Below are 25,841 nucleotides of genomic sequence, written 5' to 3' on the forward strand. Positions count from 1 at the left end.
GTGTAAACCAGAGAGAGAAAGGAAAACGAGGGGGTGCGTCCGCATCTGTGTATGTACGAGCAGATGCGATAATGGTGTTCGCGGTGCGGGTTATAGTAACATTCAGGAGAAATCAGAAGGAGATTCGAGCGAAAACGTTTATCTGAAGAGCGAAAAATGATCTCGTCAGAACAATCGTAACTGATAATACATCTTAAAAAAAAGTGCCTTATTTTATAATTCTACTAACACATAAATCTTATTCTATTCTGAATTTTCTTCTAGTTTTGTTCTAATCTGTTATTAATTAATTCTTATATGTTATTGTCATTAATGGACTCTAATTAGCTGTAATCAAAACAGTCGATACTCTGAAAAATGAAGAGAGAACCTAAAAAATATGAATAATGTAAGAGAATAAAAAATAATATCAGTTGAAACAAAAATTCAGAGGTACGAAAAGGTGTCCCCATCGAATCGGTATATTATTTTAATATTACACTTTCGTGCCGTAGCCTCTCTCCGCCTTCTCTTCCTTCTCACCGTCTTTATTCGCGCGTGTACGTCTCTAAATCGACTAAATCGCTGGGCCGATTTGGAGGCGAACCGACTCGATAAGTGGCCGCGATAAAGTGGCAGTTCTCTCTCTCTCTCTTTTTCTTTCACTCTCTCTCTATCTCGCCGCTCTCTGAGGGAAGGCTATCCGCCAATGGGACAGCGGATCCCGCTCGCGCCGGCTGCCGCAACAACTCGCGAATAAGCTACTGTATACGAAAGCGGCGAGTCACGATCGGCTCGTTACCGGTTCCCCTCCTTTCTCCTCCGAATCTCCCTCCGATATATCGCGGATCATGAAATCACGAGAATCATCTACCACCGAGAGCCTCCGCCTATCGTTCCCTCCCCGCAGCCCCTCGTCGCCCTCTCGGCTGCCCGCAGCCGCCGCCGCCGCGCCATTCGAGCCGATCATACTGCTTAGCGAGTGCATTCGGCATAATGCATAATTCTATGGCCCGCGGTCTGCGCTTCGACGCCGTTGTTATTGCTATCGGTTGCCGATCGTCCGCGGCGATGATGCCGGTGATTCGCGATTCGCTGGCGAGGGGGGAGAAGGGGGAGGGAAGAGGAGGAGAAGAGGAGGACTTGTCTTCTACTTCGTGAGAGCACCTAGAAGAAGTGGCCGCTCTTTCTTCTCGTATTTATCGTATACGATCACGTACGAATTACCGCGTACCGGTCGACGAGCGCGCGATCCTCCCCCAAAGGGGGAAATCGTGAGAGAGAGATCGTTCCGTACGTTCCGCGAGAAAAATTCGGCCACGATCGACCGCTCGCGGTTTTGCGCGACTCCTTCCTCTCTCTCTCCCTCCTCTCTTCTTGCCCCCCTCGCGAGAATTTTTTTCTTTTTTTTTTTCATCGGTGTAGACGGCGAGTTAGATTCGCGGGTTAGGCTCGGGGTCGAGGAACGTCTCGCTGGAGCGCTTTCGGATGATCACGCGAGGAAAGCTCCTCCCTCGCTCTTTGCACTTTCGCCGAGATGCAGGAATGACTTGTCTTACGGCGCAGCTGCAGCACTATTGCAAATCCAATGCATACAAACGCTTTCTTTTGACAGTTTTGACTCGACAGAATCTCTACGAAAAAAAAGTACTCCTTCAAAGTATTTCTCACATCTGTAATGATCGAAACGTTACGGCTTACACTGAGAAAAAAATATTTTAATCCAAAAAAATATTTATTAGGTGGCTCCTAATAGCATATTTAACAAATAAATGATCATTTTTCAACATTTCGAAATAATTACTATAAGGCTGAGTGCAAAAATATATTAAAAGTATTTCTTAGGCGAAATTGTTGGAACACCTCGGATTTATCATAAATGTACAATTGTGTTATTCTGAATACCGCAATTAACGCGTCACGAATACACAATAGCGTTATAGCAAGCATATATATATTCCGGGAAATTTGGCCAATATCAGGGGGAAACTGCTCCGCTTTCTAGATTCTATTGCGCCGAGTCGCACGAGTCGTTCGGAGCGCGTATGTCGTGCGCGTGCCACGAAATTCACGGTTATCCTTCTAACAACGTGCCCAATCGAATTTCGGCAGGTCCGAGAGCAGCCAGGCACCCCGGGCAGCCAATTCGTACCTCCGGAAATGCGATTTCGATCGACGGCTTGCCCCGTCGCCGCCCGTCGTAATCTAACCTGCAATTCGCAGTAGGCACACTGATTTTTGCTCAGCTGGGGGTCGGCGCTCGGAAGAGGGCTCGAAATCGGCATTCAAAACGTCAACGAGCCCCGGACAAATTGGAGAACAAGTGTCTCGAAAATTATACTTTCGACAGCCAAGTTACGCTTCGTCCAAATCACGGATCGACAAATCGCATTTCACGCGATAAATACTGTTCCAACAGCAATATATTCGTACAATATTAGACAAAATAATATTAATGTGTTATTGGCAAAGTTCGATAAAATTTAATACGTTACAGTTTTTTTTCTTATTAGCATCTATTATCGTCAGTATTAATATAAATATTTAAACAAACGCGAGATTAATATAAGTAAGTGTTGAGATCACAATTCACTTTAGCGTTTAAAAAACATTAAATAATATATAAGCGAGAACAAAAAAATAAACACATATAGTGTACAGAGAAAGAAAAAGAAAAAGAGGCCGCTTTACATCCACAACTGTCGCAAAGTTGTTCTTCAAAAGTCTTTTTTATTTTATTCTTTATTTTGCTTGAAAGCGGATGAAAAATGAGGCATAGGCGACAGAGCGCGAATCTGCAATCGCTAAAACAAACCGTATCCGTAACACGGCAATAAATATTAGTTGGCCCGAAAGTGCCGAAGGGTGTTTCTGGCTTACATCGAGCGGCGCTGGCACTAACGTCGAGGGTGAGGCACAATAGGTGGCGGCGCCGGGGGTGGTCGGCAGGCCCCAGAGATAAAGGGCGATTACTCAGTTAAGAGAGGCGATTACAATATCTATCCCCGATCTAGTTGACCAATAGGAAATTTAGAAAAACCCGCCCGCGGGGCACTCGAGTGGTGGTGCATCTGTCGGGCGAGTCGCAAATTTTCCGGGGGGAACTTTTGGCACTCGCGGCGCAAGCCCTTCATCGCCCGTGGGGTCGCGGACGCGGGGATCCGCTTCTGAGTATCTCGGATAAATTCGATTCCGCGGTGAGAGAGAGAAAGTTGTCGCGGTTTCGCGGCTGGTCGGCTCGACCGAGGCTCGACAAGCTCGAGAAATGCGTAATCGCTCGTAAACCGACGTCGTGAACCTTCTCAACGGATCAATGGAGCCGTGAGGATTGGATACGATATTGCCTTAATAATCCGAGGGCTCTTTGTTCTCGAGTTGCGCGCGTTCATTTTCGATAAAGCGGACTGCCGTGAAGGCACATGTACCTAATGCCTTTACGAAAGCATTGTTTATCCGTGATAAACTATTTTCATCTCCTTCGAAATATAGAATAAAGTCAAATAAATTTTTGGAGAACAATTTTGTGAGAATTGTAAAGCACAGTCCTCTCTCTCTTTCTTTATGTGTATATACTATTTATTTTTTTTATTCTTGCTTATTTTATTTAAATGTTTTTTAATCGTTACATCATGATCTTGTCAACACTTTTAATCTCGTTTTTTTGTAAATATTTATATTCATATTTATGCTAATACTAACTTAAAAAAACTATGTTCTATCTAACAGAAATTTTTTCTACAATTCTTTAGAATTGTATAACTTTAAACTCGCAAGAGCATACTTACAAATATCAAATTGATTTTTTGTCAAATTTAAAGACATAACACGATTAAATTAAAAGAACGCAAAATAAATGATAGAGCACAATACTCTCCGACAGATTTGAAGCTTATTTTAATAAAATTTAAATTAATCAATTTCTATATTAATATTTCTGTGTTAATCTCATCATCAGACATTGACTAAATAATAAATAATAACAAAAATATTCTGTTGTTAGTAACAGCAATAATGTAGGTTACTGAAATCATTATTCTAATCTTAGAGCCAACAATCACAAAACTCTATGAATATCATGTAGATGCTTCCGGTCGTTTCTGTAGTCATAGTGTTGTAACATTACAGCGTTACAGCCTGGAAGGCGCCTCTCTCATCGCTTCTCGGCAATCTCTCTAAGCCAATGAAAAACGCGTCCTCGCTTTTTATGTAAATCAAATAATAATCGTCTTCGCGCATGGAAAGCTAGAAGTGTGTTAACGCCCAGTGTTATGCAAAGGACCGGAGTTCCTATTACTATTTACATACAATCGAATCTATCGCGCATACATTTACATACGGCGTAAATGGGTCGTCTCCGAGCAAGGCTAATGAATATATTATATAAAATATTGTCAAGGGATAAATATATATAACTAGTTCCCTGGCTCTTTTTCTAATTGTCCGAAGCGAAAATCGTCTCCCTCGAAAGGCAATCCGTTCGATCTTTGATCTCACGCTCAAATCGCCTGTCTGATTTTCCCGCGAGATTACTTACTTGCTCGCGAAACATCGTCATCGTGAAACTCCTACCTTTCATGATTTAATCGCCGGCAAGTTACTTTGCTATTTTGTTTTCAGCGTTGAATATTGCTATCGCATTTAGACGTACCTCGTGCGTGTATACAGTGTGTTCCAAATTTACCATCTCTCTCTTTTTATCCAAAATTTGCTCGCAGATTTGTGTTTTAGCACAAATAGTCAAATATGCGCGTCTATCATTTTAGTCTTGAATTTTAAATAAATCTCTAATTTAAACTTCAACCTAAATATTTATTAAAATAATGTATTTATTGCTTGTTTCTCTCTTATTACTTACTTACTAGATTGAATTATCAATAAAATATAACATATTCAAATGTATAAAATAATAATAAAATTTATTGTCCTCTTAAGTTTTTAATTCGCAGCAAGAGCATTGACTGCGAGTTCGACGAATCTATTATTAAAGGGGCAGACGGCGAACCTGGGACAACCCGTATAATTGCTGCTATCTATCAAGAGCGCAACCTGGTAATTTTAAGTAATGTCGCAAGCTAATACGAGTGCTTTGTGCCGCATGAACGTTTCTTATGTCGCGCGGCAACACGGTAATTTCAATAAATTTCAATAATTTTAATTAGTATTCTCGGATAATTGTTATTGCCTGCATGCCACTATGATATTATATGATCTTATGCCGTGACGTACATTCATATGGCAACATTACACCGGCATTGCAGGATTATAATTGCAATAATATTGCATATCTATAGAGTGATATAATATCATAATATCGCGCGCTCTCATTTCTCCACTCGTATGTGCAGTCTGAAAATATTGCTGCAAAACTAAAATTTATAGAAACATGTAATTAACATTTATAAACCACCAGTATTACACAGTTTCTTTATCAAGAATAAAAGTCTTTCCATAAATTTTAAAAAATCATCAATAGGGTAAACTCGGGTAAGATGGCCATACAGGAAAGATGACCAACCCATGTTCATTCGATGTTTCACGGTGAGCTAGATTGAAAGAACATAGGTTGGCCATCTTTCCTGTATGGCCATCTTACCCGAGTTTACCCTATTATGTATAGTTTAACATTCTCCAGAACTACTAGCTTGCAGGTTGCAATATGTTCTAGTGAAAATAAGATAGATTGGCAAATAATAATCGACCGTAAAGAAAACATGCTGTCATCGTTCCCGATTTATTCCTCAGATCCCCGTCAATATATCTTTCGATCTATGAGGATCAACAAGCGGAAATGTCGAGCAGTTTAGGGGAATGGGTGTTCAGTGGATTTGTTTTCGATTGGCTTTTCCGCCGCGAGGCATCACATTGATGGCCAGGAGCGAGAGAAAACGTGAGAGAATGTGACGAGGCGACCGAAAGCGGAGAGGGGTTGGCATAAATATTAATATAATAGCACTGATTGCGCTAGATCGCGGGGATGCGCGCGAGCGTACGACACGTTGCAAATAACGCGCGGCGGTGAGGTGCGGCGAGGAGGGTGGCCCAACGAGTGAGTGGGCGAGAAGAGGAGAGCAAAGGAGAGAGAAGAGCGCGGGTTGGTTATGTCGGTAGCATAGTGACATATCCGAGAGCAACAACGTGATGACGCGGGAGCGAGAGCGTTGGGGTGGCAGGAGGGGGTGGAGGGTCGACGAGAGGAAGAGAGACGAGGCGCGATAAGCGGGGAGGATGAGAGGGAAAGATAGAGAGGGGAAGAGAGCGACGGGAGAAATCGAGAGGGAGACAAACAGATAGACAGATAGATAGAAGAGAGGCATGCCGATGTGGAAGGATGGTGGGAAAGGGAGAGAAAACTGTTCCACGTCGGGCGTCGGGGGAGGGGGGGGGCTTTTCCGGGGGCGGGGATGGCACCACGGGCATTAAATATACACGCTGATTTGTCGTCCGCGGATTGTCACCTCTGATAGCTTTCATTTTGTTGTATATCGGTGCTCGCGCGAGCGCGCGGAGCGCCCACGCTCTCTCGCGCCCCGCCGCGCTTTTCGACGTAATTCGGCCCGCTTGATTGACTTTTGAGCTGGCCTTTATGGCGATATCCGCCTGGTCCCCCTAATCCTCCCCTCGCGGCTCCCTCCTAGGACGAGGACGGCGATTTATCGGACTCACCGCCGCGCTCTCGCTCTCGTTCTGCCCCGCTTTTCGGAACTGAATCCAGGTTCGCCGGGCTCGCGGGTGCCTCTTCGTCAACCAAACGAATGCGACGCCCAGGGCGCGACGTTTTCGGCGACGACACCACGGGGCAAACTGTATATATGTATAGGAGAGCGTGTCAAAATGATCGCGCGAGCAATGCGACCGGCAATGATATTCCCTGGCTTTTTCGGTAAATTTATACTCCAACTCTAACGTCAATCAGTGCAAATCCGGATTATCCGGAAAATACAATTAGCGGCGAATAATGACAGTGTAAACTATTGGTATTCGAGAGAAATTTGCGAGATTGCCCCGTCAATTTTATAGTTGTAGTCGCTATCGTACCAGATTCATGTTAATTTAATGGCAATTTGTTCAACAGTCATGCAGTCGATTTTTTCTTTAACATATACATATATGTATATTTCTTTTTTCGATTTCAATATTCTAACGAGATCCCGAAACGGAAGTTTCGATACGCGCGCACGACGTTTCACGAGCGGGTAATTTCGAAAATCGCAGATGGACTTTGCAAACACAAAACGCTGCTTCGATTCACATAATTACAGAGGCGTTCTGCAAACGAGCATTCGCTGCCATTTGCAATTCATTTACGTGCGGCCGCGTTTCTTTTCTTTTCTCCCCCTTTACCTTTTTTCATTTCATTTCATGAACGGTAAACTCGTTCCGGATTAAATCACGCGGTTCTTATCGGCCTCGCGCGAGCCACCATTTGTTTCCTTAGTTATCCTTATCGCGGCCTGTTTCCACGAGCCGTGCCGCGGTATATTTTATCAACAGCGTCGGTACTCACAATGATTTTGAATAATACGCGGCCGGCCCCCGCCGCATTTGTTGAACGTCCGAAGAATTCCGCTCGTATTGTCCGTCGCCGGAAACATCGCGAGCTGTTTTTCCCCTGCGTTTGTCTTCACGCGAATGACGCGAGCCGCGCACTGTCCGCGGAAATAAATATTCTTAATTGCGCGGAAATTAATCTTGAAACTTTTTTCAAAGCTCTCCGCAAATCTGGGAAATTCAATCGTGCTTTTCACCGGCAGCAGCAATGATTCATCGCCGCTATAATTAAGTCATCAGTCAGCCGACGATGGTTTTGTAAATTTTATATGATTTTTAATTCTCTGATATCTCTCAAGGATGTCTCGAACTTCTCCGCGTTAGTTTCATTTCTCTGAGGAAAGCCGAAAGATCGATTCTTAATTGACCGAGGCATCCGTAGACACCCTGTATATAACTATTATGTATATTTTAGCATTGTATATCGATTATCTCTGCACGTTCGCACGAATAAGAAAATCATCGCTCTTAATTAAATCGTTCGTCAGTCGACTACAACTTTGAAAACTCCATTTTTGTTTGGGTTTTTTTGATAGATATGATTATTGTACATATTTCAGCGTGACATACGTATTATACAATTCTTCCGCGCTTCTATAGAAATGGAAAAATCATCGGCCCTAATTAAATTAGCCCTTAAGTCTATCGATCGGCTATAATTTTAGGAACTTTGCTTTCATCAATATTACTTGACAGTTATGACTATTGTATTATATATTTCAGCATGACACGTCGTGATTCCTCCATGCTTTTACGCGAATAAGAAAATCATCGCGCCTAATTAAATAGCTCGTGAATCGACTGTAATTTCGAGATCTGCCATTGGCTCTTCTTTCAATAAACATGACTTTACATTTTTTATATAAAAGATCGTTCCTCAGACAAAAATATAGACACCATTTTCTAGCTATCGCGTATATAGGTAGAATGACAATTGTAAAGCTAAAAATATAATTACGATTGGCAAAAAATCGCCAGATGAGATGAGCGACTTATGAATAATGCGATTACACGCTGATGAATAACGCGAGAGACTGACATGTCGGCAAACCCCTTCTTCTTTCTTCACGCAATTTAGTCGAGACTGCGGTCTGCGTTAACCCTATCGAGCTCATAATGCTCACTATAACTATCACGTCGCAAAAAAAAAATAAGTTGCCTTCGTTTCAACCCGATGTGGATAATAGCAAAGTAATTTTTTTTTCAGACGACAATTAAATTTATATACTTAGACACCCCTAGATGTCAAATTACTTAACACTCGTAAAATAATACTATCTAATACAAATCGTATCGTATCGTAAAATAGCACTATTTAATACAAATTCATTGAAAACCTTATTGATTTTCGTTAAGATTTCTTTTCTAGAATTTCCAGTATCGTCGATCGTAAAACACCGCCGAGGCTGCGTGAAATTTAATTTTCGTGCAGATCGCACGTCCCGGAGGGGATTTACGCTCGCGAGGCTTTGAACGACGGCGAAACTCTTATCGCGGCGTGTTGCGTCTATGTGAATTACGCGGCGAGTCGCTTTACGTCGCGGCGAGGAACGACCGAGGTAGAGACGGCACGCGAGCCACCACCGGCCACGGCGGCGATAAGCGATTTATTGTTTTGTCATTCTACGCTCCAGATAGCCTGGAATGCGAACTTCATTACTTTGCCATTGTTGCCCGCACGTCGCGCCCGATACGATGTACAAATCGCCATGACCCCTCCGGGTGATCCGCGCTGGTAATTCGCGACAAACTCGTACGCCGCTAATCGTCGAGCTAATCGCCGATATATGCATCTCGCGATCTCGGTCAATCGTTCATTCACCGATTATTTCAAACTACGCATTTGCTACCGCGCGAATTCAGGCGGGAATCTCGACGAGATGATTTCGCATCGGGCACATTGTGTTTCACTTACTAAAACGTAAATCAATCTGGAATGGTACAAAGATTACTCTTTTATACTTTTTCCTATAAGTTTCATAACGTAATAATACTTTATAATATTATGCTTGCCATGCGGCACAAGAAAACGTAGAGCTTATTTTCGTAAACTAATTAAATTGTTCAGAAAATTCACATGTAGAAGTATGTATGAAGATTCTAACGCATTATTATATATTATGTTATCTTATATCTTATGTTATATTAAAAAAAAAAAGATATATATAATGCAAAAAAAGATTGTTATTTATAGATATTTAATACGCAAAGAAATAGTTCACTAGGTCGCAAATTTTGATTTATTTTCATTGAAGACACTGGATCTGAAATCCTTTCATTACTTTGGTGCAAATTTACCCCTGTCGCAGTGCGGTGCATCGCACGCTATTCTTTCGGCTGCCTCTTGGTGAACGGCAGAATAAACGGGGGTGAATTCCAACGAGCGGAAAGTAAGTCAGTCGGGTTTTTAGCCCGAGACACATTTTGTTCCCCACGACCCTGTTGAACGGTCTCTCTGATAACTCTATTTCAAGTGCTAACTCGCGCAAAACAGATAGGGCAAAGTGGCGCGGAGCGGTGACGAGCATCGACGACAATCGACGGAAGCGGACACAAAGGGGGCTGGCTCGGTGTGTCTGAGCCCCCCTTTTGCCATCTCGCGCTGGTCTTATATACGCTCGCCAACGCTCGCGCGGCCGATAGCGCGATAGCGTTGCCGGCGCGGCGCGGTGCCGGTTATTGGAAATAGCCCGGTCGGTCGATCTACCTCGCCGTGAAATACACACAAGTCTAGCGCGCGAGCCTACGTCATACCTTGGCGTGTGTACATTATTCATGGCTATCGGTGAAAAGGGCGCCAGCCGTATTACGTATGCCGCGGGTTATTATGCCCTCTAAATGTTTAATGTGTTTGCCTTCCTTCGCCGGCCACGGACGTGGCTTTATGTTTTAGTAAGTAAATTACTGTTTTTTTTTTATTAGTCCTCCACCGCGTTTATGTTGGTTCAATCGATTCACGGCTCTCTCTCTCTCTCTCTCTCTCTCTCTCTTGCTCTCTCTTTTTTCTATCGCCCCCCTTACCGCGTTCTTTCTCCCCTTTCTCCCCTTTCTCTACATGCGGCGTGTGTATGTGTGCGCGCCGGGGCCAACGTGAATTTTTGTACCGGGGCGCTCGGCGAATATTTAATCGCTCTGTCTTATTCATTTTTAGTGCGTCGTACGCGCCTGCCCCCTTCTTCTCCCCCCTCGCCACGAAATAAGAGCGGCCGCGTACAATGGCGCGCAATGAATTTCAAAGTTCGGCCCTCCTTTCACGGGCCCCGGCCGTACAATGGCGGAAGGAAATAGCGACGATTCGTAATTGTTTTGCAAGTGCCGCCTCTCGCCTGGGTCTCGCCGAGGAAAAATTTCCGTGGCTCGCCCGTGAGATACGCTCTCTCGTAGTTATAACGATACGACAAGCCCTCCTCCACCCCTGCAAGAGAAAACGGTGGCGCGCGAGAGGGACGAAACGACGGAAGGGGTGCTGCGTAAAGTTTCTCGTCGACGCCGGAAGTTCGTTATTTACAAAATTAATATCCGGCAGCTTTTCCTCGGACCTCCGTTAGTCGAAAGGGCGAAGGGGGGGTGGGTCGCGGGTGGGCGATATAAAGTAGGGGGGAGGGGGTCGTTAAAACCGCGATCGCAAAAACGCGCAATGCCGAAACGCGAAGCCAGGCGGAAAGTTTGGAATTTACTGCCCCGACATATTGGCTACGAAAGCACACGAAATTAAGGCTAGTAAAACACTCGCCTGACACGTGCCCAACCCCCCGTGCGTCCCCCTCGCGTGCCTCGCGCTCTGTCACCCCCCCCCTTCCATCCCTTCTCGCCGCGTTGTATCTCGCGAGCGAAATGTTCGATGGTCGCGGGTTTGAACTGTCTTCCGCGCTGGAAAAATTTTCAGCGTGAAATATTTCCGACGACGGACGCGGAAAAAGTCGCGGGGCCGTTTCCGCTAATTCGTCTGAAAGGGCGCCAAAAATGTTTGCCCAGATCTCGATACTCGCCGCCGTGCTCATCCGCGATGAAATAACGGCGACACACCGTGTAAACGCGATTTAATTTTTCACACGACTGTGTGTGTGTGTGTGTCGCGGAGTTTTTTATTTTTCGTTCGCCGCGTCCTTCCTCGTCCGCCGGCAGAAGGGCCGGGGCAGAATGCACCCTTTATTCGCGACGTACGAATGAACCTCCGTTCCGTATACGGTCGGAGCGAACGTCGATATTTTTGTTTGGATTTTAATATCGCGATATTTTCTATAGCAACGCCAGAAACGGACGGCGCATTTTTAACAATGAATCGTGTTTTGCGTATAAATTTGATTTGCCGTACGTTTGAAAGTGTCATCTCTCTTTCGATATCGTCCGACACGGTGCGATGGTCGCCGCCGTAACGCGCTCTGCAAATTTAATATTATCGCTCATCGTCATGCGAAAAAAAACTTGGGTCAATCTATAATATCGAGTTTTTCTTGAAATTTATTCTACTTATATAATCCTGTAAAATTTCCGCAATTATTCTTATCGATTCGGCCGACTCTGGCTACGATATTACTCAATTTAACGACGCGTAAATAATAAATGTTGGAAATCAGTCGGAATTATTAATAATCGTATTGTCTCCAAATTGAATTAATCATAGGGCATTCCGACTTTCCAACAAATGCTCTTGATTTCGAAACACGGAAGCCGAGAGACTGACGCACGTGTTAAGCGGAGACATGGAACCGATGGCGACATCTTTCAGCTGCAGCACGAGCTGCATTTCTGATTCCCGGCGTTGCGCGATAACGCAGACGATCAAACTGTTGCAATCGATTCGCTATCTTTTCGCCGATACAACATTATGAATAAAAAAAAACGAGAAAATGTCACGTTCAAACGTACAAAACAGGCGATTACGGATAAAACTAGAAAATAGGTGCGAGATATGTAATCAATAAATAAGTTGAAAAAAAAAATATTGGAGAAGATAAATAAAATATAATCGGGCTTACCAAAACGATGAGTGAAAAAAGAAGTGGGAGGTGCGAAAATGTGCGAGGAGGCGTCTGTAACAATGGAAAAAGAAAATGTTGTAAATAAAAATGCGGGAAAGTTCGGAGGATGTTCGAGCGAGTAATCAATAACGCCTTATCGATCGTCGAGATGCATACGATTTATTTACAAATGTCACATATTACATTACAGCATTGTCGTGAAAAGTGAGAGGGAAAATTCGCCGTAAAAGAAGGTGGTATTTTCGTAGCCTGTCTTTAAAAGTTTTTTTTGTTTTCTATTTAAAAAAACCGTGAAGCTTAGGAAAAAGCCTGGTGGAAAAATGTGTCGGAATTTTTCATATTATCAATCAGAATTTCTATACGAAAATTTTAAGACTCGGAATTTTTCAGATTTTTTTACGCGAAAGCCAAAATAATGAAATATTTCAGATTTTCAAAATCTGAATAAATATGAAAAAGTCCGCACAATTTGTCAGAAATTCTTACACACAAATACTGAACTATTCCGAAAATCCTCATCCAATTATTTCTGAAAGTATCTGAGAAAGGGGACATATATCTTTTCAGAATTTTTCATAAATCTGAAATATGAGAAATTCTAAGAAAATGTGAGATTTTTTTCACCAGGGAAGAAAGTTAGAAAGTTTCGGAAATAAACCCTGATTTCAATGCGTTCAAAAATAAAAAAAATTAGCGACATTCTTCATATTGATGAAAACTGTTTGAAAGAAACTGAAATTTGCATTTTGTTCGTGTCGGTAATCCGAAAGTTAAGTTGAAGACGCGTAAAAGAAACGTCTTTCTCTCCTTCTTTTTGCATAAAAATTAAGCTATACAAATCACGAAGGACTACGGTATATATCTCACGTTAAAAAAATAAATTATTCTTCTAGCGTGATATATTATCATATTCCTTCATGACCCGCATATATAGCTACGCATATTTACTCACTCTATTCGGTCTGACAAATCTTAATGATTTTCAAACATAGTTACTAACAATTTAAGGACATTAAGACTAATTGGATAAGAACGATTACACTGGTCGATCGTTTCTTCGCCGCCCAGGGTTATTCAGACGAATGAGAAACAGCACTCTTTCTTCGCACGAGAACGTTTTGCGAGGGCGAAACAGCGATCGCCGAGAGACGCGTTTACGCGATCAAAACAAACAGAACCGGCGCCAGGTTTCCCCTCGCACAAAGGCGCTCCTCCGATATTTCGGCGATTTCCGGCTCGCAGAAAATTCTAGATGCGGCCCTGCGCTCCGAACTTGGCGACCGATCCTCTCGGAGAACGTCGCGTCGCGGCGCGGCCTGCGTCGCGGCGTGACGTTTCTTCGTCGTCGTCGTCGGCGTCATCGTCGCCACCGCAAACGCACACGCATTCCTCCGCTCTCTCATTCACGCACGCACCCATACTCTCGCGCGCACGCGCGCGCATCGCGGCGCAACCACTTGTGGATCGCCCGGTCGCACCGACGTGCCGCGTCGGCGGATTGCTGCGAGATTTTTTCGCGGTCGGCGTCCGTCGTCTCTGGATCGGCCGTCGCGGCGACGACGATGACGGCGTCGCCATCGCGCGCGCCCGTCGTCGATCCGGAGACGGACGTCGACGAGCGTCCGTGCGCGCGCGAGAGAGAAAGACATTCGCGAAAATCAGACGGCGTGAGCGCGCGCGCGCGCTCGCGCGTGTGTACGTCAAGCGCACGCCATGTCAAACGCGCGACGGCGGGTTTCGCGGGGCGGAAAGTAGAGTGAAACCGGCGGGCTTACCGAAACTTGGGGGACCGGCACGGATCGGCGAGTCGTGGGAAGCGGCGCCGCGCGATTCGCCGCGCGAGAACTCCCGGGGAAATCAAAACGGGAAGTTGCGGTCTCCCGCGGGAGGCGTGCGGCGAGACGTTTCGCGTACAGACAACTGCATGTACACACGGCGACGGTGGCGCCGCGACGCGGGCGACGCGGCGCGAAGCGCCGCGCGGCGCCGCCGTCGTCGTCGCGATGCCGCGATGCCGCAAGGGAGATTCGGAGAACGGAGAGAGGAGACTGCGGAGTCGCTCTCTCCCTCTCTCTGTCTCGCCTCTCCTCGCAGTCGAGTGCAAACCCAAGCAAGTCTTATGCGCGGATTTTCAGCATCGGCGAAAACGCGCGCAGAAATTTTCGACTCCTGGAGATTTCGCTCGTCCGTCGGGCAGAATATCGCGCGGACGTTTTTACATTTTCATTCATAAAATGGAAAAAAATTAGATTGTTAGACAATAAGATTCATCACACGACGGGACATCTCCTAAACGAGAAATAGAAAGATTGTATCTCGACGGAATACCGACCTTTGCCAGCACAATGGAGCTGATGCGATCAGACATAATCAGATAGCTTTATTTCATTGTGGCGTTAATTAATTTAATTAATATAATGCAATGTTGTTTATTATCGGTTGACGCTTGCTGCGTTACATTCGATTTGGCGAGTCGTTAATAGATGGCGCCACATACCTGATACGATGGCTCGTTCACATTGCCAGAATTGCGCTTGATCGTTCAATTGACAGTTTCGTTTAATAAATATTTTTGTATTTGAGCTCATAAACGAAATTTTTAATCCAAATATATTTCACGCTTTATAGGAACACCCTGCGCTTAAAGAATTCGACTGACTCTATCTCTCTGTATTTCTCCGAATTTTTGTATTCCTTGCTCCGAATTTTGTGTATATATAGTACGTTTCGCTTTAATTTGTAATTGATTGATCACGCAGTTTTGAGATTATTCGTTCAATTCATATTTTTTTACGTTAAAAGTCTTAAACGAGATCACTAATCCAAATACATTTTACGCTCTTTAAAGAATCGGCGAATTCTAACTTATCCTGCATCCACATTTTCTCAATTTATATTTTTTATTAAGGCTTTATGTATGATGTATATTCTCGTATAATTATTATTCTAATCGATCATGCGTTTTAAACGCATTCGTTCAAATAATATTTTTGTGTTAAAGCTTTTAAACGAAATTATTAATATAAATATATTATTATTACGCATTACACGAACGCCATGTGTTTAAAAAAAAACCAGCTTATTTTAAAATAAGCTGAATATAATTATACTACCCTGCATCCGTATTTTTTTAATTTTTATATTTTGTACTTTGCGTATATACGGCACGTTCTGCTCTAATTGTCACAGTAGTCAATTTATATGCATTTATGTTGTCAATTATATACATTATTCGTTCAATTAATATTTTTGTATTGTAGTAAACGAAATTATTATTACGAATACACCTAACGTTTTACATAAGCGTTCTACACATAAAAAATTCACTTGATTTTATCTTATCTACATCCGTATTGTAAAAAACTTCTGTATTTTTTGTTTTACGTACGTAGGGCATGTTCCGCTCTAATTATCGTACTAATCGATCACGCAGTTTTGAATGCATTATTCGTTCAATTAATATTTTCGTGGAAAAGCCCTTAAACAAAATTATTAATACAAATACACTTTACATAAACATTCTGTATTTAAAAAATTCAGCTTAAATTATTCTATCTTATCTACATCCGTATTTTAACATTTAATTTTGCTGATATTTTGTGTACATACATAGGGCATGTTCTGTTCTAATTATCATATCAATCAATTACGTAGTTTTGAGTGAATTATTCGTTCAAGGAACATTTTTGGGACTTATTGCAAAAATTATCCCAGCTGCTATCATATCGATAGAACTTAGCCAGTGCTAACGTGTATTCGTTTATCATTACAAATTGTATTCGAACTAGGAACATTCGAAAATCAGTTCGGCATCCAAAGTCTGGAGAATGACCATGTGGCTCTCGATCGTGTAATTCGCCGTCCCTGCGTGAACGCGAAGATGGGGTCGAGTTTCGACGAGAATCGTCCGTCTCTTTCCGCAAGCCCGCGCAAGACGCAGAAAGAGCGAGACAGAAGCGACGAGGCCGACGAGGCTGTCCGCTCTCGGTCGGGCGTCGGGCCGAGTCGAGTCAGAAACGGAACAGAGGCCGGCGAAGGGTGCGCGGAGCGCATTGTTCGGCGGCGCCTTTCAACATGGCACCGATGCCGGGACGTCGGGAAAACACGAGGGACGTGCGAGCTTCATCGGGGGTGCATTAGTGCCGAGTAGATCATCCACGCGAGGGGGGGAAGAGCTCCTCCGTCAAGCGCGTGAGAGCGCGTCTTCGGCGAGCGCGTCGGATTTCGGATCGGAGTACGCGAAAAAAGGGAGAAAGAGCGAGAGGGAGGAGGGAGAGGGGAGAAAGAGTGGAGAAGAGTGAGGACAGAGGAGATCGTGCCATGTCGAGGAATCGCACGGGGCAGGGACGGCAGGCCAATCCGGTGGCGGTCATCCTACCCCGTGTCGAGTGACAGGCTGCTTACGTAACGGATTATTCTCGCTATGATAACGATACTCCAGACGGCGCGAACGCGACACGTCGACGCGAGGAAGCGGCAGCGACAGCAGCAGCAGCAGCGGCGGGACAGCATCGTCGACGGAAGAAGGGCCGCCGACGCGGCGGCGACGGCGCAGCGCGCGACCCCGACAGAAATACGCCGACCCGGATCCCGATCCCGCTGTCGCCGTCTCTGATACCCGTCGCTCAAACGGACGCCGAGCATCGCGACGCCCGCGTCGTCCTCGCCTCGGGTGCGCGGGGACACGCCTGACCGGGGTGCCGTGCGCGAATTATGACAGCGGCGGTCGTCATGGAAAACGTTAACTGGGACCCCGGTAAGTCGACGGTAACGAGACAGGGAGGAGAAAGCTGCTGAAAACCACCTTCCGAACAATTGAGGGCGATCCGAGATCGTCGAGGGTGTTTTCACGTGCAGCGCGTCGAGAGATAAAAGAGTTATAAGGGACGGTGGGGGTGCTGGAGAGCGGCGCACAGGTGATTTCGACGAAGTTGACTATTGTGCGGCGGCGACGTGTCGATAAGGTTCTCTCCCGTTTGTTTCCGCGCAAGAGACGAGAGTTATTGGAGCGAGTTGTGCGGAGCATAATCCGATACGTGACTGAATAACTCTTCAAAGACATATTAATAAAACGTGTGTCGGCCGCGAGCGTTGTACGTTATAAATATAGAGCGAGGGTAAACCCGAGAGAGAGAGAGAGTAAATAAACGCGACCGCGAGTAATAACGAGGTATTTCAATCGCGACCGCACATTTCCGCGTGCTCCAATTTGTTGAATGGAACGGAGGTCTCTGACGAGTGATCCTACGTTTAAAAATGAATCCGATAGCGATCCGGTATCGATCGGCGCGGTAAATGTCACGAGAAATCCTTATCTTTGAATTAAAATAATTATAGAGACATGTGGCAGAGGAATAGAGTTCATTACACCGTTTCCAATTTTAGCATTTCCGCGTTTAAACGTGGAGAACGTAACTAGCACCATTCGACTCGAATAATGAACGTTTTATACATTTTACGCTGAAGCGTATGTAGCGAAACCTCGAGCGAAACATAATAAAAAAAAAATAATGAAAGATTAAAACGGAGAAATAAAGACGAGAGTTTTTCAAAGTTGCTCCATTTTTAATTTTCTTTATAATCTTACTCGGAGATTGTGCCTTATTTGCCAGCTTTATTTTCTCGTTGCGTTTGTTAGTTTCACTCGCTCCCTTATTCCAGCGTTGTCCAAGTTGCTGAACTCCCTGCAGGAGAACAAGTCGGAAATTCCCAGCTGCACCGAGGAGGAATTCGGATTTCTCAGCGAGCTGCTGCAGTCCAAGGAGCTGAACGCCCTGGTGAACGTTCATAACAAGATCCTCAACAATTTTAAGGACGACAAGTTCTTCCCCGTGCTGTCGAACGCGATGGACATCGACGTCGAGGTGCTCGATCTGCTGTCGACCAAAACGCACGCCTCGGCCGACTACAAGGAGCTATTCCACTTGTTGCAAAAGCCACACATCCAGGTAACGATAGTAATAAGTAAACAACTTTGTATAAGCATATACTTTGCACGATAAGCTGATTTCTTCGAAGGCAATGATATTATTTTAAAAAATCTTGTCTCTCTCTTGTCACAACAAAATGAAACATGATTCCTGGCAAATATTCTTTTCAAATGTCAATTTTTCTTCATGTTTGTAATTTAATAATCGCCTTTGAAGAAATTAATATTTTTTGAGAATGTATATTTTAACAACTTTCTTCATTGAAGGGTCTCCTCTGCGCTCACGATGCGGTGGCGCAAAAGGACTACTATCCAAGGCTGCCGGACATCCCGTTGGAGGTGGACGAGGACGAGGAAACGGTGAAGATCGTTCAGCTGGTCAAGTCGAACGAGCCCCTGGTACGTCAGATCGACCGTTGAGTCGGTCATTTGCAATAACGGTGTCTTTCTGAACGTCTTTCACTCGATTAACCCAAAGAGTGTGAGCATAAGCGTAAGAGGGAGAGAAGGCTTAATTGTCAATTGAGTAGTAGCGTTCGAGTGTACGCGTTTACGTTTTTTGACGAAGCTGTAGGGAAAGAGGGGGAGCAGTCAAAGGTAGATTACTTTTTTTTGCCAGAGCGTTAAAGATTCGTTTTTTTTCCGCCCACACATGGTTGTACATTCGCGTCGCCTTGCATGAGACGCGAAAAACGGTCTCCCCAGTATCGGCGTAGACAGGCGAGTCACGTATCTGCGTAGTTTTCTAACTGTGGATTACTATGAGAAAATCCTCGGGAAGTAACGAGTAGAGCCTCGCGTGTGCGAAGAAAAAGAGTAACCAAGTAATCACGTGTTTCTTTCATCGTCAAACTTGCTTCGAAGGGCGACGCCGGCGTTGAACCGATCGTGGTAAGTCGCCTGAATGCCGTAGAACATGTGCTGAGCACCTGTGATGAACACCTGACTTTACGTCGTACGAAACTGCCCTGTACCTTTGGCCATAATTTCTTTTCGTTTCACCGCTCACTTTAGCGTCAGGATCGGAACCGGTAGAATTTTGTCGCGCGCAACTTTCGTTACTGCGTAGAGGAAACGATAGCGGAAAGTGCGAGCGTTCAGAAACCTTGAATTAATCAAGATCGTTCAGAATTAAACCGGTTTCAATCCTTGCTTCAGCATAAATCTCTAGTCAATTCCTACCTCGTTATCGTGCTGCGATCACAGGACATAGATTCAGCTGTAAATAAAGCGTTTCTCATAAATCTCCATTTCCTTTCCCGCACAAGTTTGGTTGATTTTGCTCTGTTGCCTCTGTTGCGTCCATTGCATACGTCTTGTTTGTGTTGTTCTTTCATGTTTTTGCCTTGTAAATAAAATCTGTTGTATCACTGTATTTGTTGTTATTGTCCCGCATGACTGTATTTTAAGTACATGAAATGGAGTTACCCTTTGGCAAACATTTGGCTTAAAAAAATACGCTCAAATTAGATATTCCCAAATTTAGGCACAAAATTATCTTTTATTTCAAAAGTACGTTCAAAACTATTTATTGTAATTTCCTATTTCTTCTTCGAGCAATTATAATTAAATATTATTACGGGTAACTGCATTTTGCATATATGTTTCTCGAGATGCAATTCAATCTTTGTTAGATTTATTTTGCAGATCATTAAAAATGCCTGTTTCTGTTTATCTCGGGAAACAAAGATAAGAAAGCTCTAAGCAACATGAAATTCCAAAGGAGATTTAAAAGACTCGTCACAGATAATTGATAACTGAGAAAAAACCAAACGTTTTAGATATATTTGCTATACCTTTTGGACATTCATGTTATCGGCGCGCAACGCTCGTCTATTTTTGTGTGCACGATTTCAACGATTCCGATCGGTCGATCGTGGCACGGAAATCGTCGGGCACGCGCTGATCTTAGTATTGCATTTCGCGTCTGCCTTTCCACACATGAGATCCCTTTTATTATTTTTATTTATTTTTTTTTAATAAGAGAAGAAAAAGACGCTCCCTAGTACGCGTTCGTGCGTGAGATGTACAATGCAATGACAATACTAGACTTTATACCTTGATATTAGGGGGCGACCATAAAAACCTGCGAAGAGACTGGCAAGATCGTGATCGCGCGGATAATGCACGGCGGTGCGGCCGACCGATCCGGTCTCATCCACGTGGGCGACGAGGTCTGCGAAGTCAACGGCATCAGCGTCGAGGGAAAGACACCCAGTTTCGTTCTACACATTTTGGTAAGCTAATTTTTCTATCTCGTTACAATAAAATAACGACCAAGTACAAAAAAGTAGTTTAAAGGACTATATACTTCAATCCAAATTTTTAAGTCCGAAGGCCACAAGTAAAGTTGATTGAGAATGTATTCATAAACAATTACTTTCACATTTATTATTTTATAAAATAATATAATTATTATTATTGTATAAAAACATACATTTCGTTATTGACTTGATAAAATATAGCTTTTTTGACTTTTAAATAAACAGATTGTCACTATTGAAAAAAATTTACGTGAATTCGATTTTTTTCAGCAAAACTCAGAAGGGACAATCACTTTTAAAATAGTGCCCGCGGACAGCAAAAGTGGAGTAAGGGAGAGCAAGGTAAAATCTGATGGTCGGAATAACAGTGATAGATTTTTACAATATAAAATTGTGTTAAATATATATAATCATTTAGGTTCGCGTGAGGGCACACTTTTCATATGTGGCGGCTGACGACCCTTATATTCCCTGTAAAGAAGCCGGATTAGATTTCGTCAAGGGTGATGTTCTGCATATTGTCAGTCAAGATGATGCTTATTGGTAAGAATAATTTTTGTTGTTAGCAATTATATGTACATAATCTGAATGCATTTGTGACAAATTATAATGACTCTGGTTATAAATACAGGTGGCAAGCCAGAAGGGAAGGAGATCGAAATATGAGAGCAGGCTTGATCCCCAGCAGAGCTCTTCAAGAACGTAGGATCCTTCTCGAGAGGAAGGAAAAGGAGAAGTCAGACGAAGACAATATAAGTATGTCGATAGGTTTGTTGGTTTGATTAAGTAACTCGCTTGTCTTGATCTCGTCTCGCAATCATTCGTCTCATCGAGTCATCTAACATCATCGAGTGTTTCTCATATTATTAATGTGTTTATATATTGTTATAGCGGCAGATATATATTGATCAATGTTGCACGAAATCCGCAGTTACTGAAGTTGCCGAAGTAGATGCTCGGAGTATATTGACAGAATGTTGCGTTCGGTCACTTTATATATTTCTATCAGAATTAATTTAGATTTATAAAGAACGCATTTGTGTTTAGTTAAACTAAAAGAATCTTAGATTAACATGCAAAATGCCAATATGCTCCGAGAACGCTCTGTTTCTAGGCTGATGTTGTTAATGGAAAGCTTGGCGCTAATATTGGCGTGAAAGTAGCAATGTTGCATAACAAATCGTTCATTAGTGACCACCTCAAGCATACTTTAGGATCAGTCGGTTTTGTGTGCGCGGTAGATTTGTCCCCGAGGTGGTTGCCCCGTTAATTCGGTAAGTCGATCTTGGCTGCGCTTCTTTAACGAATGGATGGCCTGACGACCTAACCGTCGGTTAGGCTTGTGTTCTGTTCCAGTGCCTTTGCCCGCATTGTGCCCCCGTCCCAGTACCTCTTTGCACGCCTCGCCTACAAAGTGCAACTTGCAGGGAACTAAAACTAAAAAAATCATGTATGACGCTGCAGAGAACGACGACTTCGATCGGGAAGAAGTACCGACTTACGAAGAGGTCGCGAAACTCTATCCCAGGCCGGGTCTGTACCGCCCGGTGGTTCTCATCGGGCCACCGGGAGTCGGCAGGAACGAGCTGAAGAGGCGGCTTATGGCAACCGACGCCGAAAAGTACAAGACTCCTGTTCCCTGTAAGTTTATCAAGAAGCTCATTACAACTGATCAAGAAGGGGGAGATTAGCTTGAAGAAAAATTAAATTCACAAATATTGTGGTCACGAATTAAAAACGGAAGAATTATTATATTCAATGAATCTAAAGAATGCCAATAATGAAAGATTTATTAAATCAATGATTGATAAAACACAAGAGCAATTTGCGAAATAAAAGAATTGAATAAAATAGTTTGGTAAATGTATCTTTATATTTAAAATAATTTTAAATATAAAGAGAGAGATATTATAATAGTAAAAAATATTCAATTAATTTATCAATCTAATATTCTTTTTAAACAAATCTTTTTATCAGATACGTCTAGGACACCGCGACCGGGCGAAGTAAACGGCAAGGAGTATCATTTCGTGACTCGGGAGAAAATGGAGGAGGACCTTGAGGCTGGGAAGTTTATTGAGTATGGCGAGTACAAGGGAAATTTATACGGCACCAGTTCTGAGAGCGTCAGCTCGCTCGTAAACGCCGGATACGTGTGTCTTCTGAACCCTCACTATCAAGCCCTCAAGATGCTAAGAACACCGCAATTGAGGCCGTACGTCATATATGTGAAACCGCCGACGTTCGAAGTGCTGAAGGAGACCAGAAACGAAGCCCGAGCGAGGTCGACTTTCGATGAGAACAATTCTCGAGGTTTCACGGCAAGTTGAAAATTTTATATTCACACAAAACGACCAAAAACCATTGTCATTTCTATCATAAATTGAGTTTTTCTCAAATTTAAATAGATCTTTTTTTGCTCGCTGTGTTTTGATGTATTTAACAATAAACATCTTTGCATTTGCAATCTAAGAAAGTACGACAATTGCATTTTATCATCGATCGATATTTTATTACAGGACGAGGAGTTCCACGAGATCCTGCACAGCGCGGAAAGGATAGAGTTCCTGTATTCTCATCTCTTCGACGAGGTGATTGTGAACGCTGACCTTCCCATGGCATTCGAGCAACTAGTCGACGCAATCCATCGAGTGGAATCTGAGCCGCTTTGGGTGCCAGCCTCTTGGGTTCAGTAAAATGATAGTCGTTAAGGTTCGAGGAACAAAACGCCCGGAAGGAAAAACGGAAGAGAAGGGATTTCATTGAAACGCGCGATTACTCGTCGCGGTTTGACGAGATCGAGCGTTTCTCGGCAACGCTCGACGATACTTTAACTCTGTCTCCGCTATAGACGGTTCCCTGAAGAACGCGTGTACTTCTCGTCTATTGTCTCACCGAATTGCAATTTACCATCTAGCGTTATCGCGCCTTTACACTCCTAGAAATTTCGTACCTCGAGCGTTCGCGAGTCTTTATCCGAATTTCGAAAACGAGTTAAATGAAATTTTCTATTATCGGATGCCGTGCGTTCGTTGTTGGTGATCGTTGCCGGTTTCGTACGTGACGATTCACCGATCGCGAAAGAAACGCGACGCGCTTCTCCTCGACTAAATTAAATAATTAAATAGCTAATTGTAAGTATAAAATGTTGAAGTAATTTCGAAGATACGCTCCAAGTGGTTCAAAGTCGTCCAAAGTCCCACAGTTCTTGTTTACCGGGTAACTATCGTAACACTTCAGCGACACTCCGCGCATTCTTAATCTTAGAATCCTTACTGCCAGACGCTTCACCAGCGGCGGGAGATCTCGTATCGCGCAGATCAAAAGGAAGGCGGTAACTTTTCTGATCTCGTCGCGAATCTCTTCTATATTATATATCCTATCGACACGTCGTGAAATTCCAGTTTTGAGACCACAGAAATCTCGCATAACTTGGGATCAATGCTCAAGAAATGGAACTTGTGCCGAGGTTGCTTTGGAAGATGTTCACCAAAGCCAGGAGAGTCACCACCGTGGGACGATCTTTGATCTCGATTGTTGTTAATTGTTGCCAAATAAGTATTGTACCTAGAAACGCGATCGGAATGATCGCACCACTGTACCTACTTATTGTATTTTCCACACTCTTGGTCAGCATTACCACGATATTACTATTTTATGTTACTCTTTTCCATGACAATGGGATGCCAATGAAAGAAAGAGGCTGTACGCTCTATCGAGTTGACGTTGCATAACTCACCCTTGATGTAAACTCTGCATGTTATCGAAATATACCATTAAACTTTGAACGTGTAATTAAGATAACCCGTTTCCTTTCACGTCTTAGATTTAAAGAAGAGAAGAATTAATTATGTACAATTAAACGTTAATCCACACTGCCGTACGTAATATACGTAATACTGTTGCAGGAGGCATGCATTCCCGTGTTTTCCAATCATTCAAGCAAATCATATGAGAAAGCAAATCATCTTTAAATTACAATACCGAGAAAAATATCTTCCGAGAAGCTTCATGCCTGCTGAGTAAAATAGAGAAGGCCTTCGTGCGAGTTTGTTGATAGACAACTGACACGTTTCACGTGCCTTAATTTCGCGTAGTAGTTTCTTTCTGCGCTCATTACTTCCAAGGTCAGTGTCAAATGAGTGACAGGCTGACCCAAAAAAATTACACGGACAATCCAAGTTTTTTGTGCAAAAATAAATGGCCTAGGCACAGTTGTTACCGTCATAGATTTCCGAAACGCATTGTGACACAATTTGACGAAGAAGCGTTTACTCAGTATCTTGTTCTCATCTAAAAAAAAATAGAGAACTGTCGAGTCGATATTTTTTTTACAGCCGAAGTGCTTGTGAACAATTCGATTTAATAGGTTCGATTTAATAGAAATAATATAGAAATCTATATATATAACGAATGAACTTTAAAAAGCTGTTTCATCGATCAGAAATATTCTCTTGTAAATAGCTTCTGACCCTCAGTCGTCCCAGGGTTAATTAATGTGCTGTCCTCATTTTCTTTTTTTGTCGAGAAGTGCAGCGAGAAGCGTAATGAACATCCGTGTCAAAACTGCGACTTACACTTAACCAGCGGGAACTCTTAACAGCCCGTCACGAGCAGGCACGGAAACCACTTTGCTCTTCGCGCCAATGACTTCCTCTCGAAATTACGAGCTCCTTCATTGGAAGCGCCTGCAAATATTGATTCTCGGACGCGGGCGTTCGCGTGCATGAGGAAACTCGCGCTCATACCCGCCGCCGCGCCGCCGAGATTTCAGAATTTCTCGGCCAACTTTTCGCATGCATAAATCGCCGTGTTACTTCACACGTAATGCAATCTCAGGTCGCATGCCTCGTTTTGCGATTCGTTACTGTTGTCTATCACCTTGCCTGCGGCTTTCGTGTATCCGCCTGATTAACATACACGAAATTCGCAAAAATAGCCGCGACGATTGCGGTGCCTGGAATCGAAACTCCAAAGAGAAGATTTTCACCAAAAATTTCATTCTTTGAACATTATATTCATCGTACAATATTCTGTAAAGAAAGCGTGAACTTCTCCGTACTTAAATTTTGTGATTATAATTTTAGATTTCTAAAAATCACCTCAACATTTATTTTAAAAAAATCATTATAAATGATT

At 43.4% G+C, this 25,841-nt stretch overlaps 1 protein-coding gene across 7 annotated transcripts; it reads left to right on the forward strand.

Annotated features, from left to right (window-relative positions):
* Nucleotides 1-16,478: 16,478 nt before the first annotated feature.
* On the forward strand, nucleotides 16,479-24,490 carry Metro (membrane palmitoylated protein 7-like protein metro). 7 transcript variants are annotated; one of them, XM_071792208.1, is made up of 11 exons: nucleotides 16,480-17,265; nucleotides 18,171-18,457; nucleotides 18,706-18,837; nucleotides 19,303-19,329; nucleotides 20,508-20,675; nucleotides 20,973-21,044; nucleotides 21,121-21,245; nucleotides 21,334-21,470; nucleotides 22,041-22,343; nucleotides 22,680-23,023; nucleotides 23,222-24,490. In XM_071792208.1, the coding sequence occupies exons 1-11, from the start codon at nucleotides 17,223-17,225 to the stop codon at nucleotides 23,396-23,398; spliced, it is 1,815 nt and encodes a 604-aa protein (XP_071648309.1). In that variant the 5' UTR covers nucleotides 16,480-17,222; the 3' UTR covers nucleotides 23,399-24,490. The 7 variants fall into 7 exon arrangements, with proteins under 7 accessions (XP_071648311.1, XP_071648309.1, XP_071648310.1 ...); XM_071792209.1 differs by having other exon boundaries at nucleotides 21,334-21,458; XM_071792212.1 differs by having other exon boundaries at nucleotides 16,482-17,265; nucleotides 22,167-22,343.
* Nucleotides 24,491-25,841: the final 1,351 nt, after the last annotated feature.

The sequence above is a fragment of the Temnothorax longispinosus genome, chromosome 11, assembly GCF_030848805.1.
Source record: "Temnothorax longispinosus isolate EJ_2023e chromosome 11, Tlon_JGU_v1, whole genome shotgun sequence".
Taxonomy (NCBI): Eukaryota; Metazoa; Arthropoda; class Insecta; order Hymenoptera; family Formicidae; genus Temnothorax; species Temnothorax longispinosus.

Excerpts from the sequence above, each read along its gene's own strand:
- Metro (XM_071792208.1), top strand. The coding sequence starts at position 17,223 with ATGACAGCGGCGGTCGTCATGGAAAACGTTAACTGGGACCCCG. Across the intron at positions 17,266-18,170 it reads AAACGTTAACTGGGACCCCG|CGTTGTCCAAGTTGCTGAAC; the intron begins GTAAGTCGACGG and ends CCCTTATTCCAG. Across the intron at positions 20,676-20,972 it reads GTTTCGTTCTACACATTTTG|CAAAACTCAGAAGGGACAAT; the intron begins GTAAGCTAATTT and ends GATTTTTTTCAG.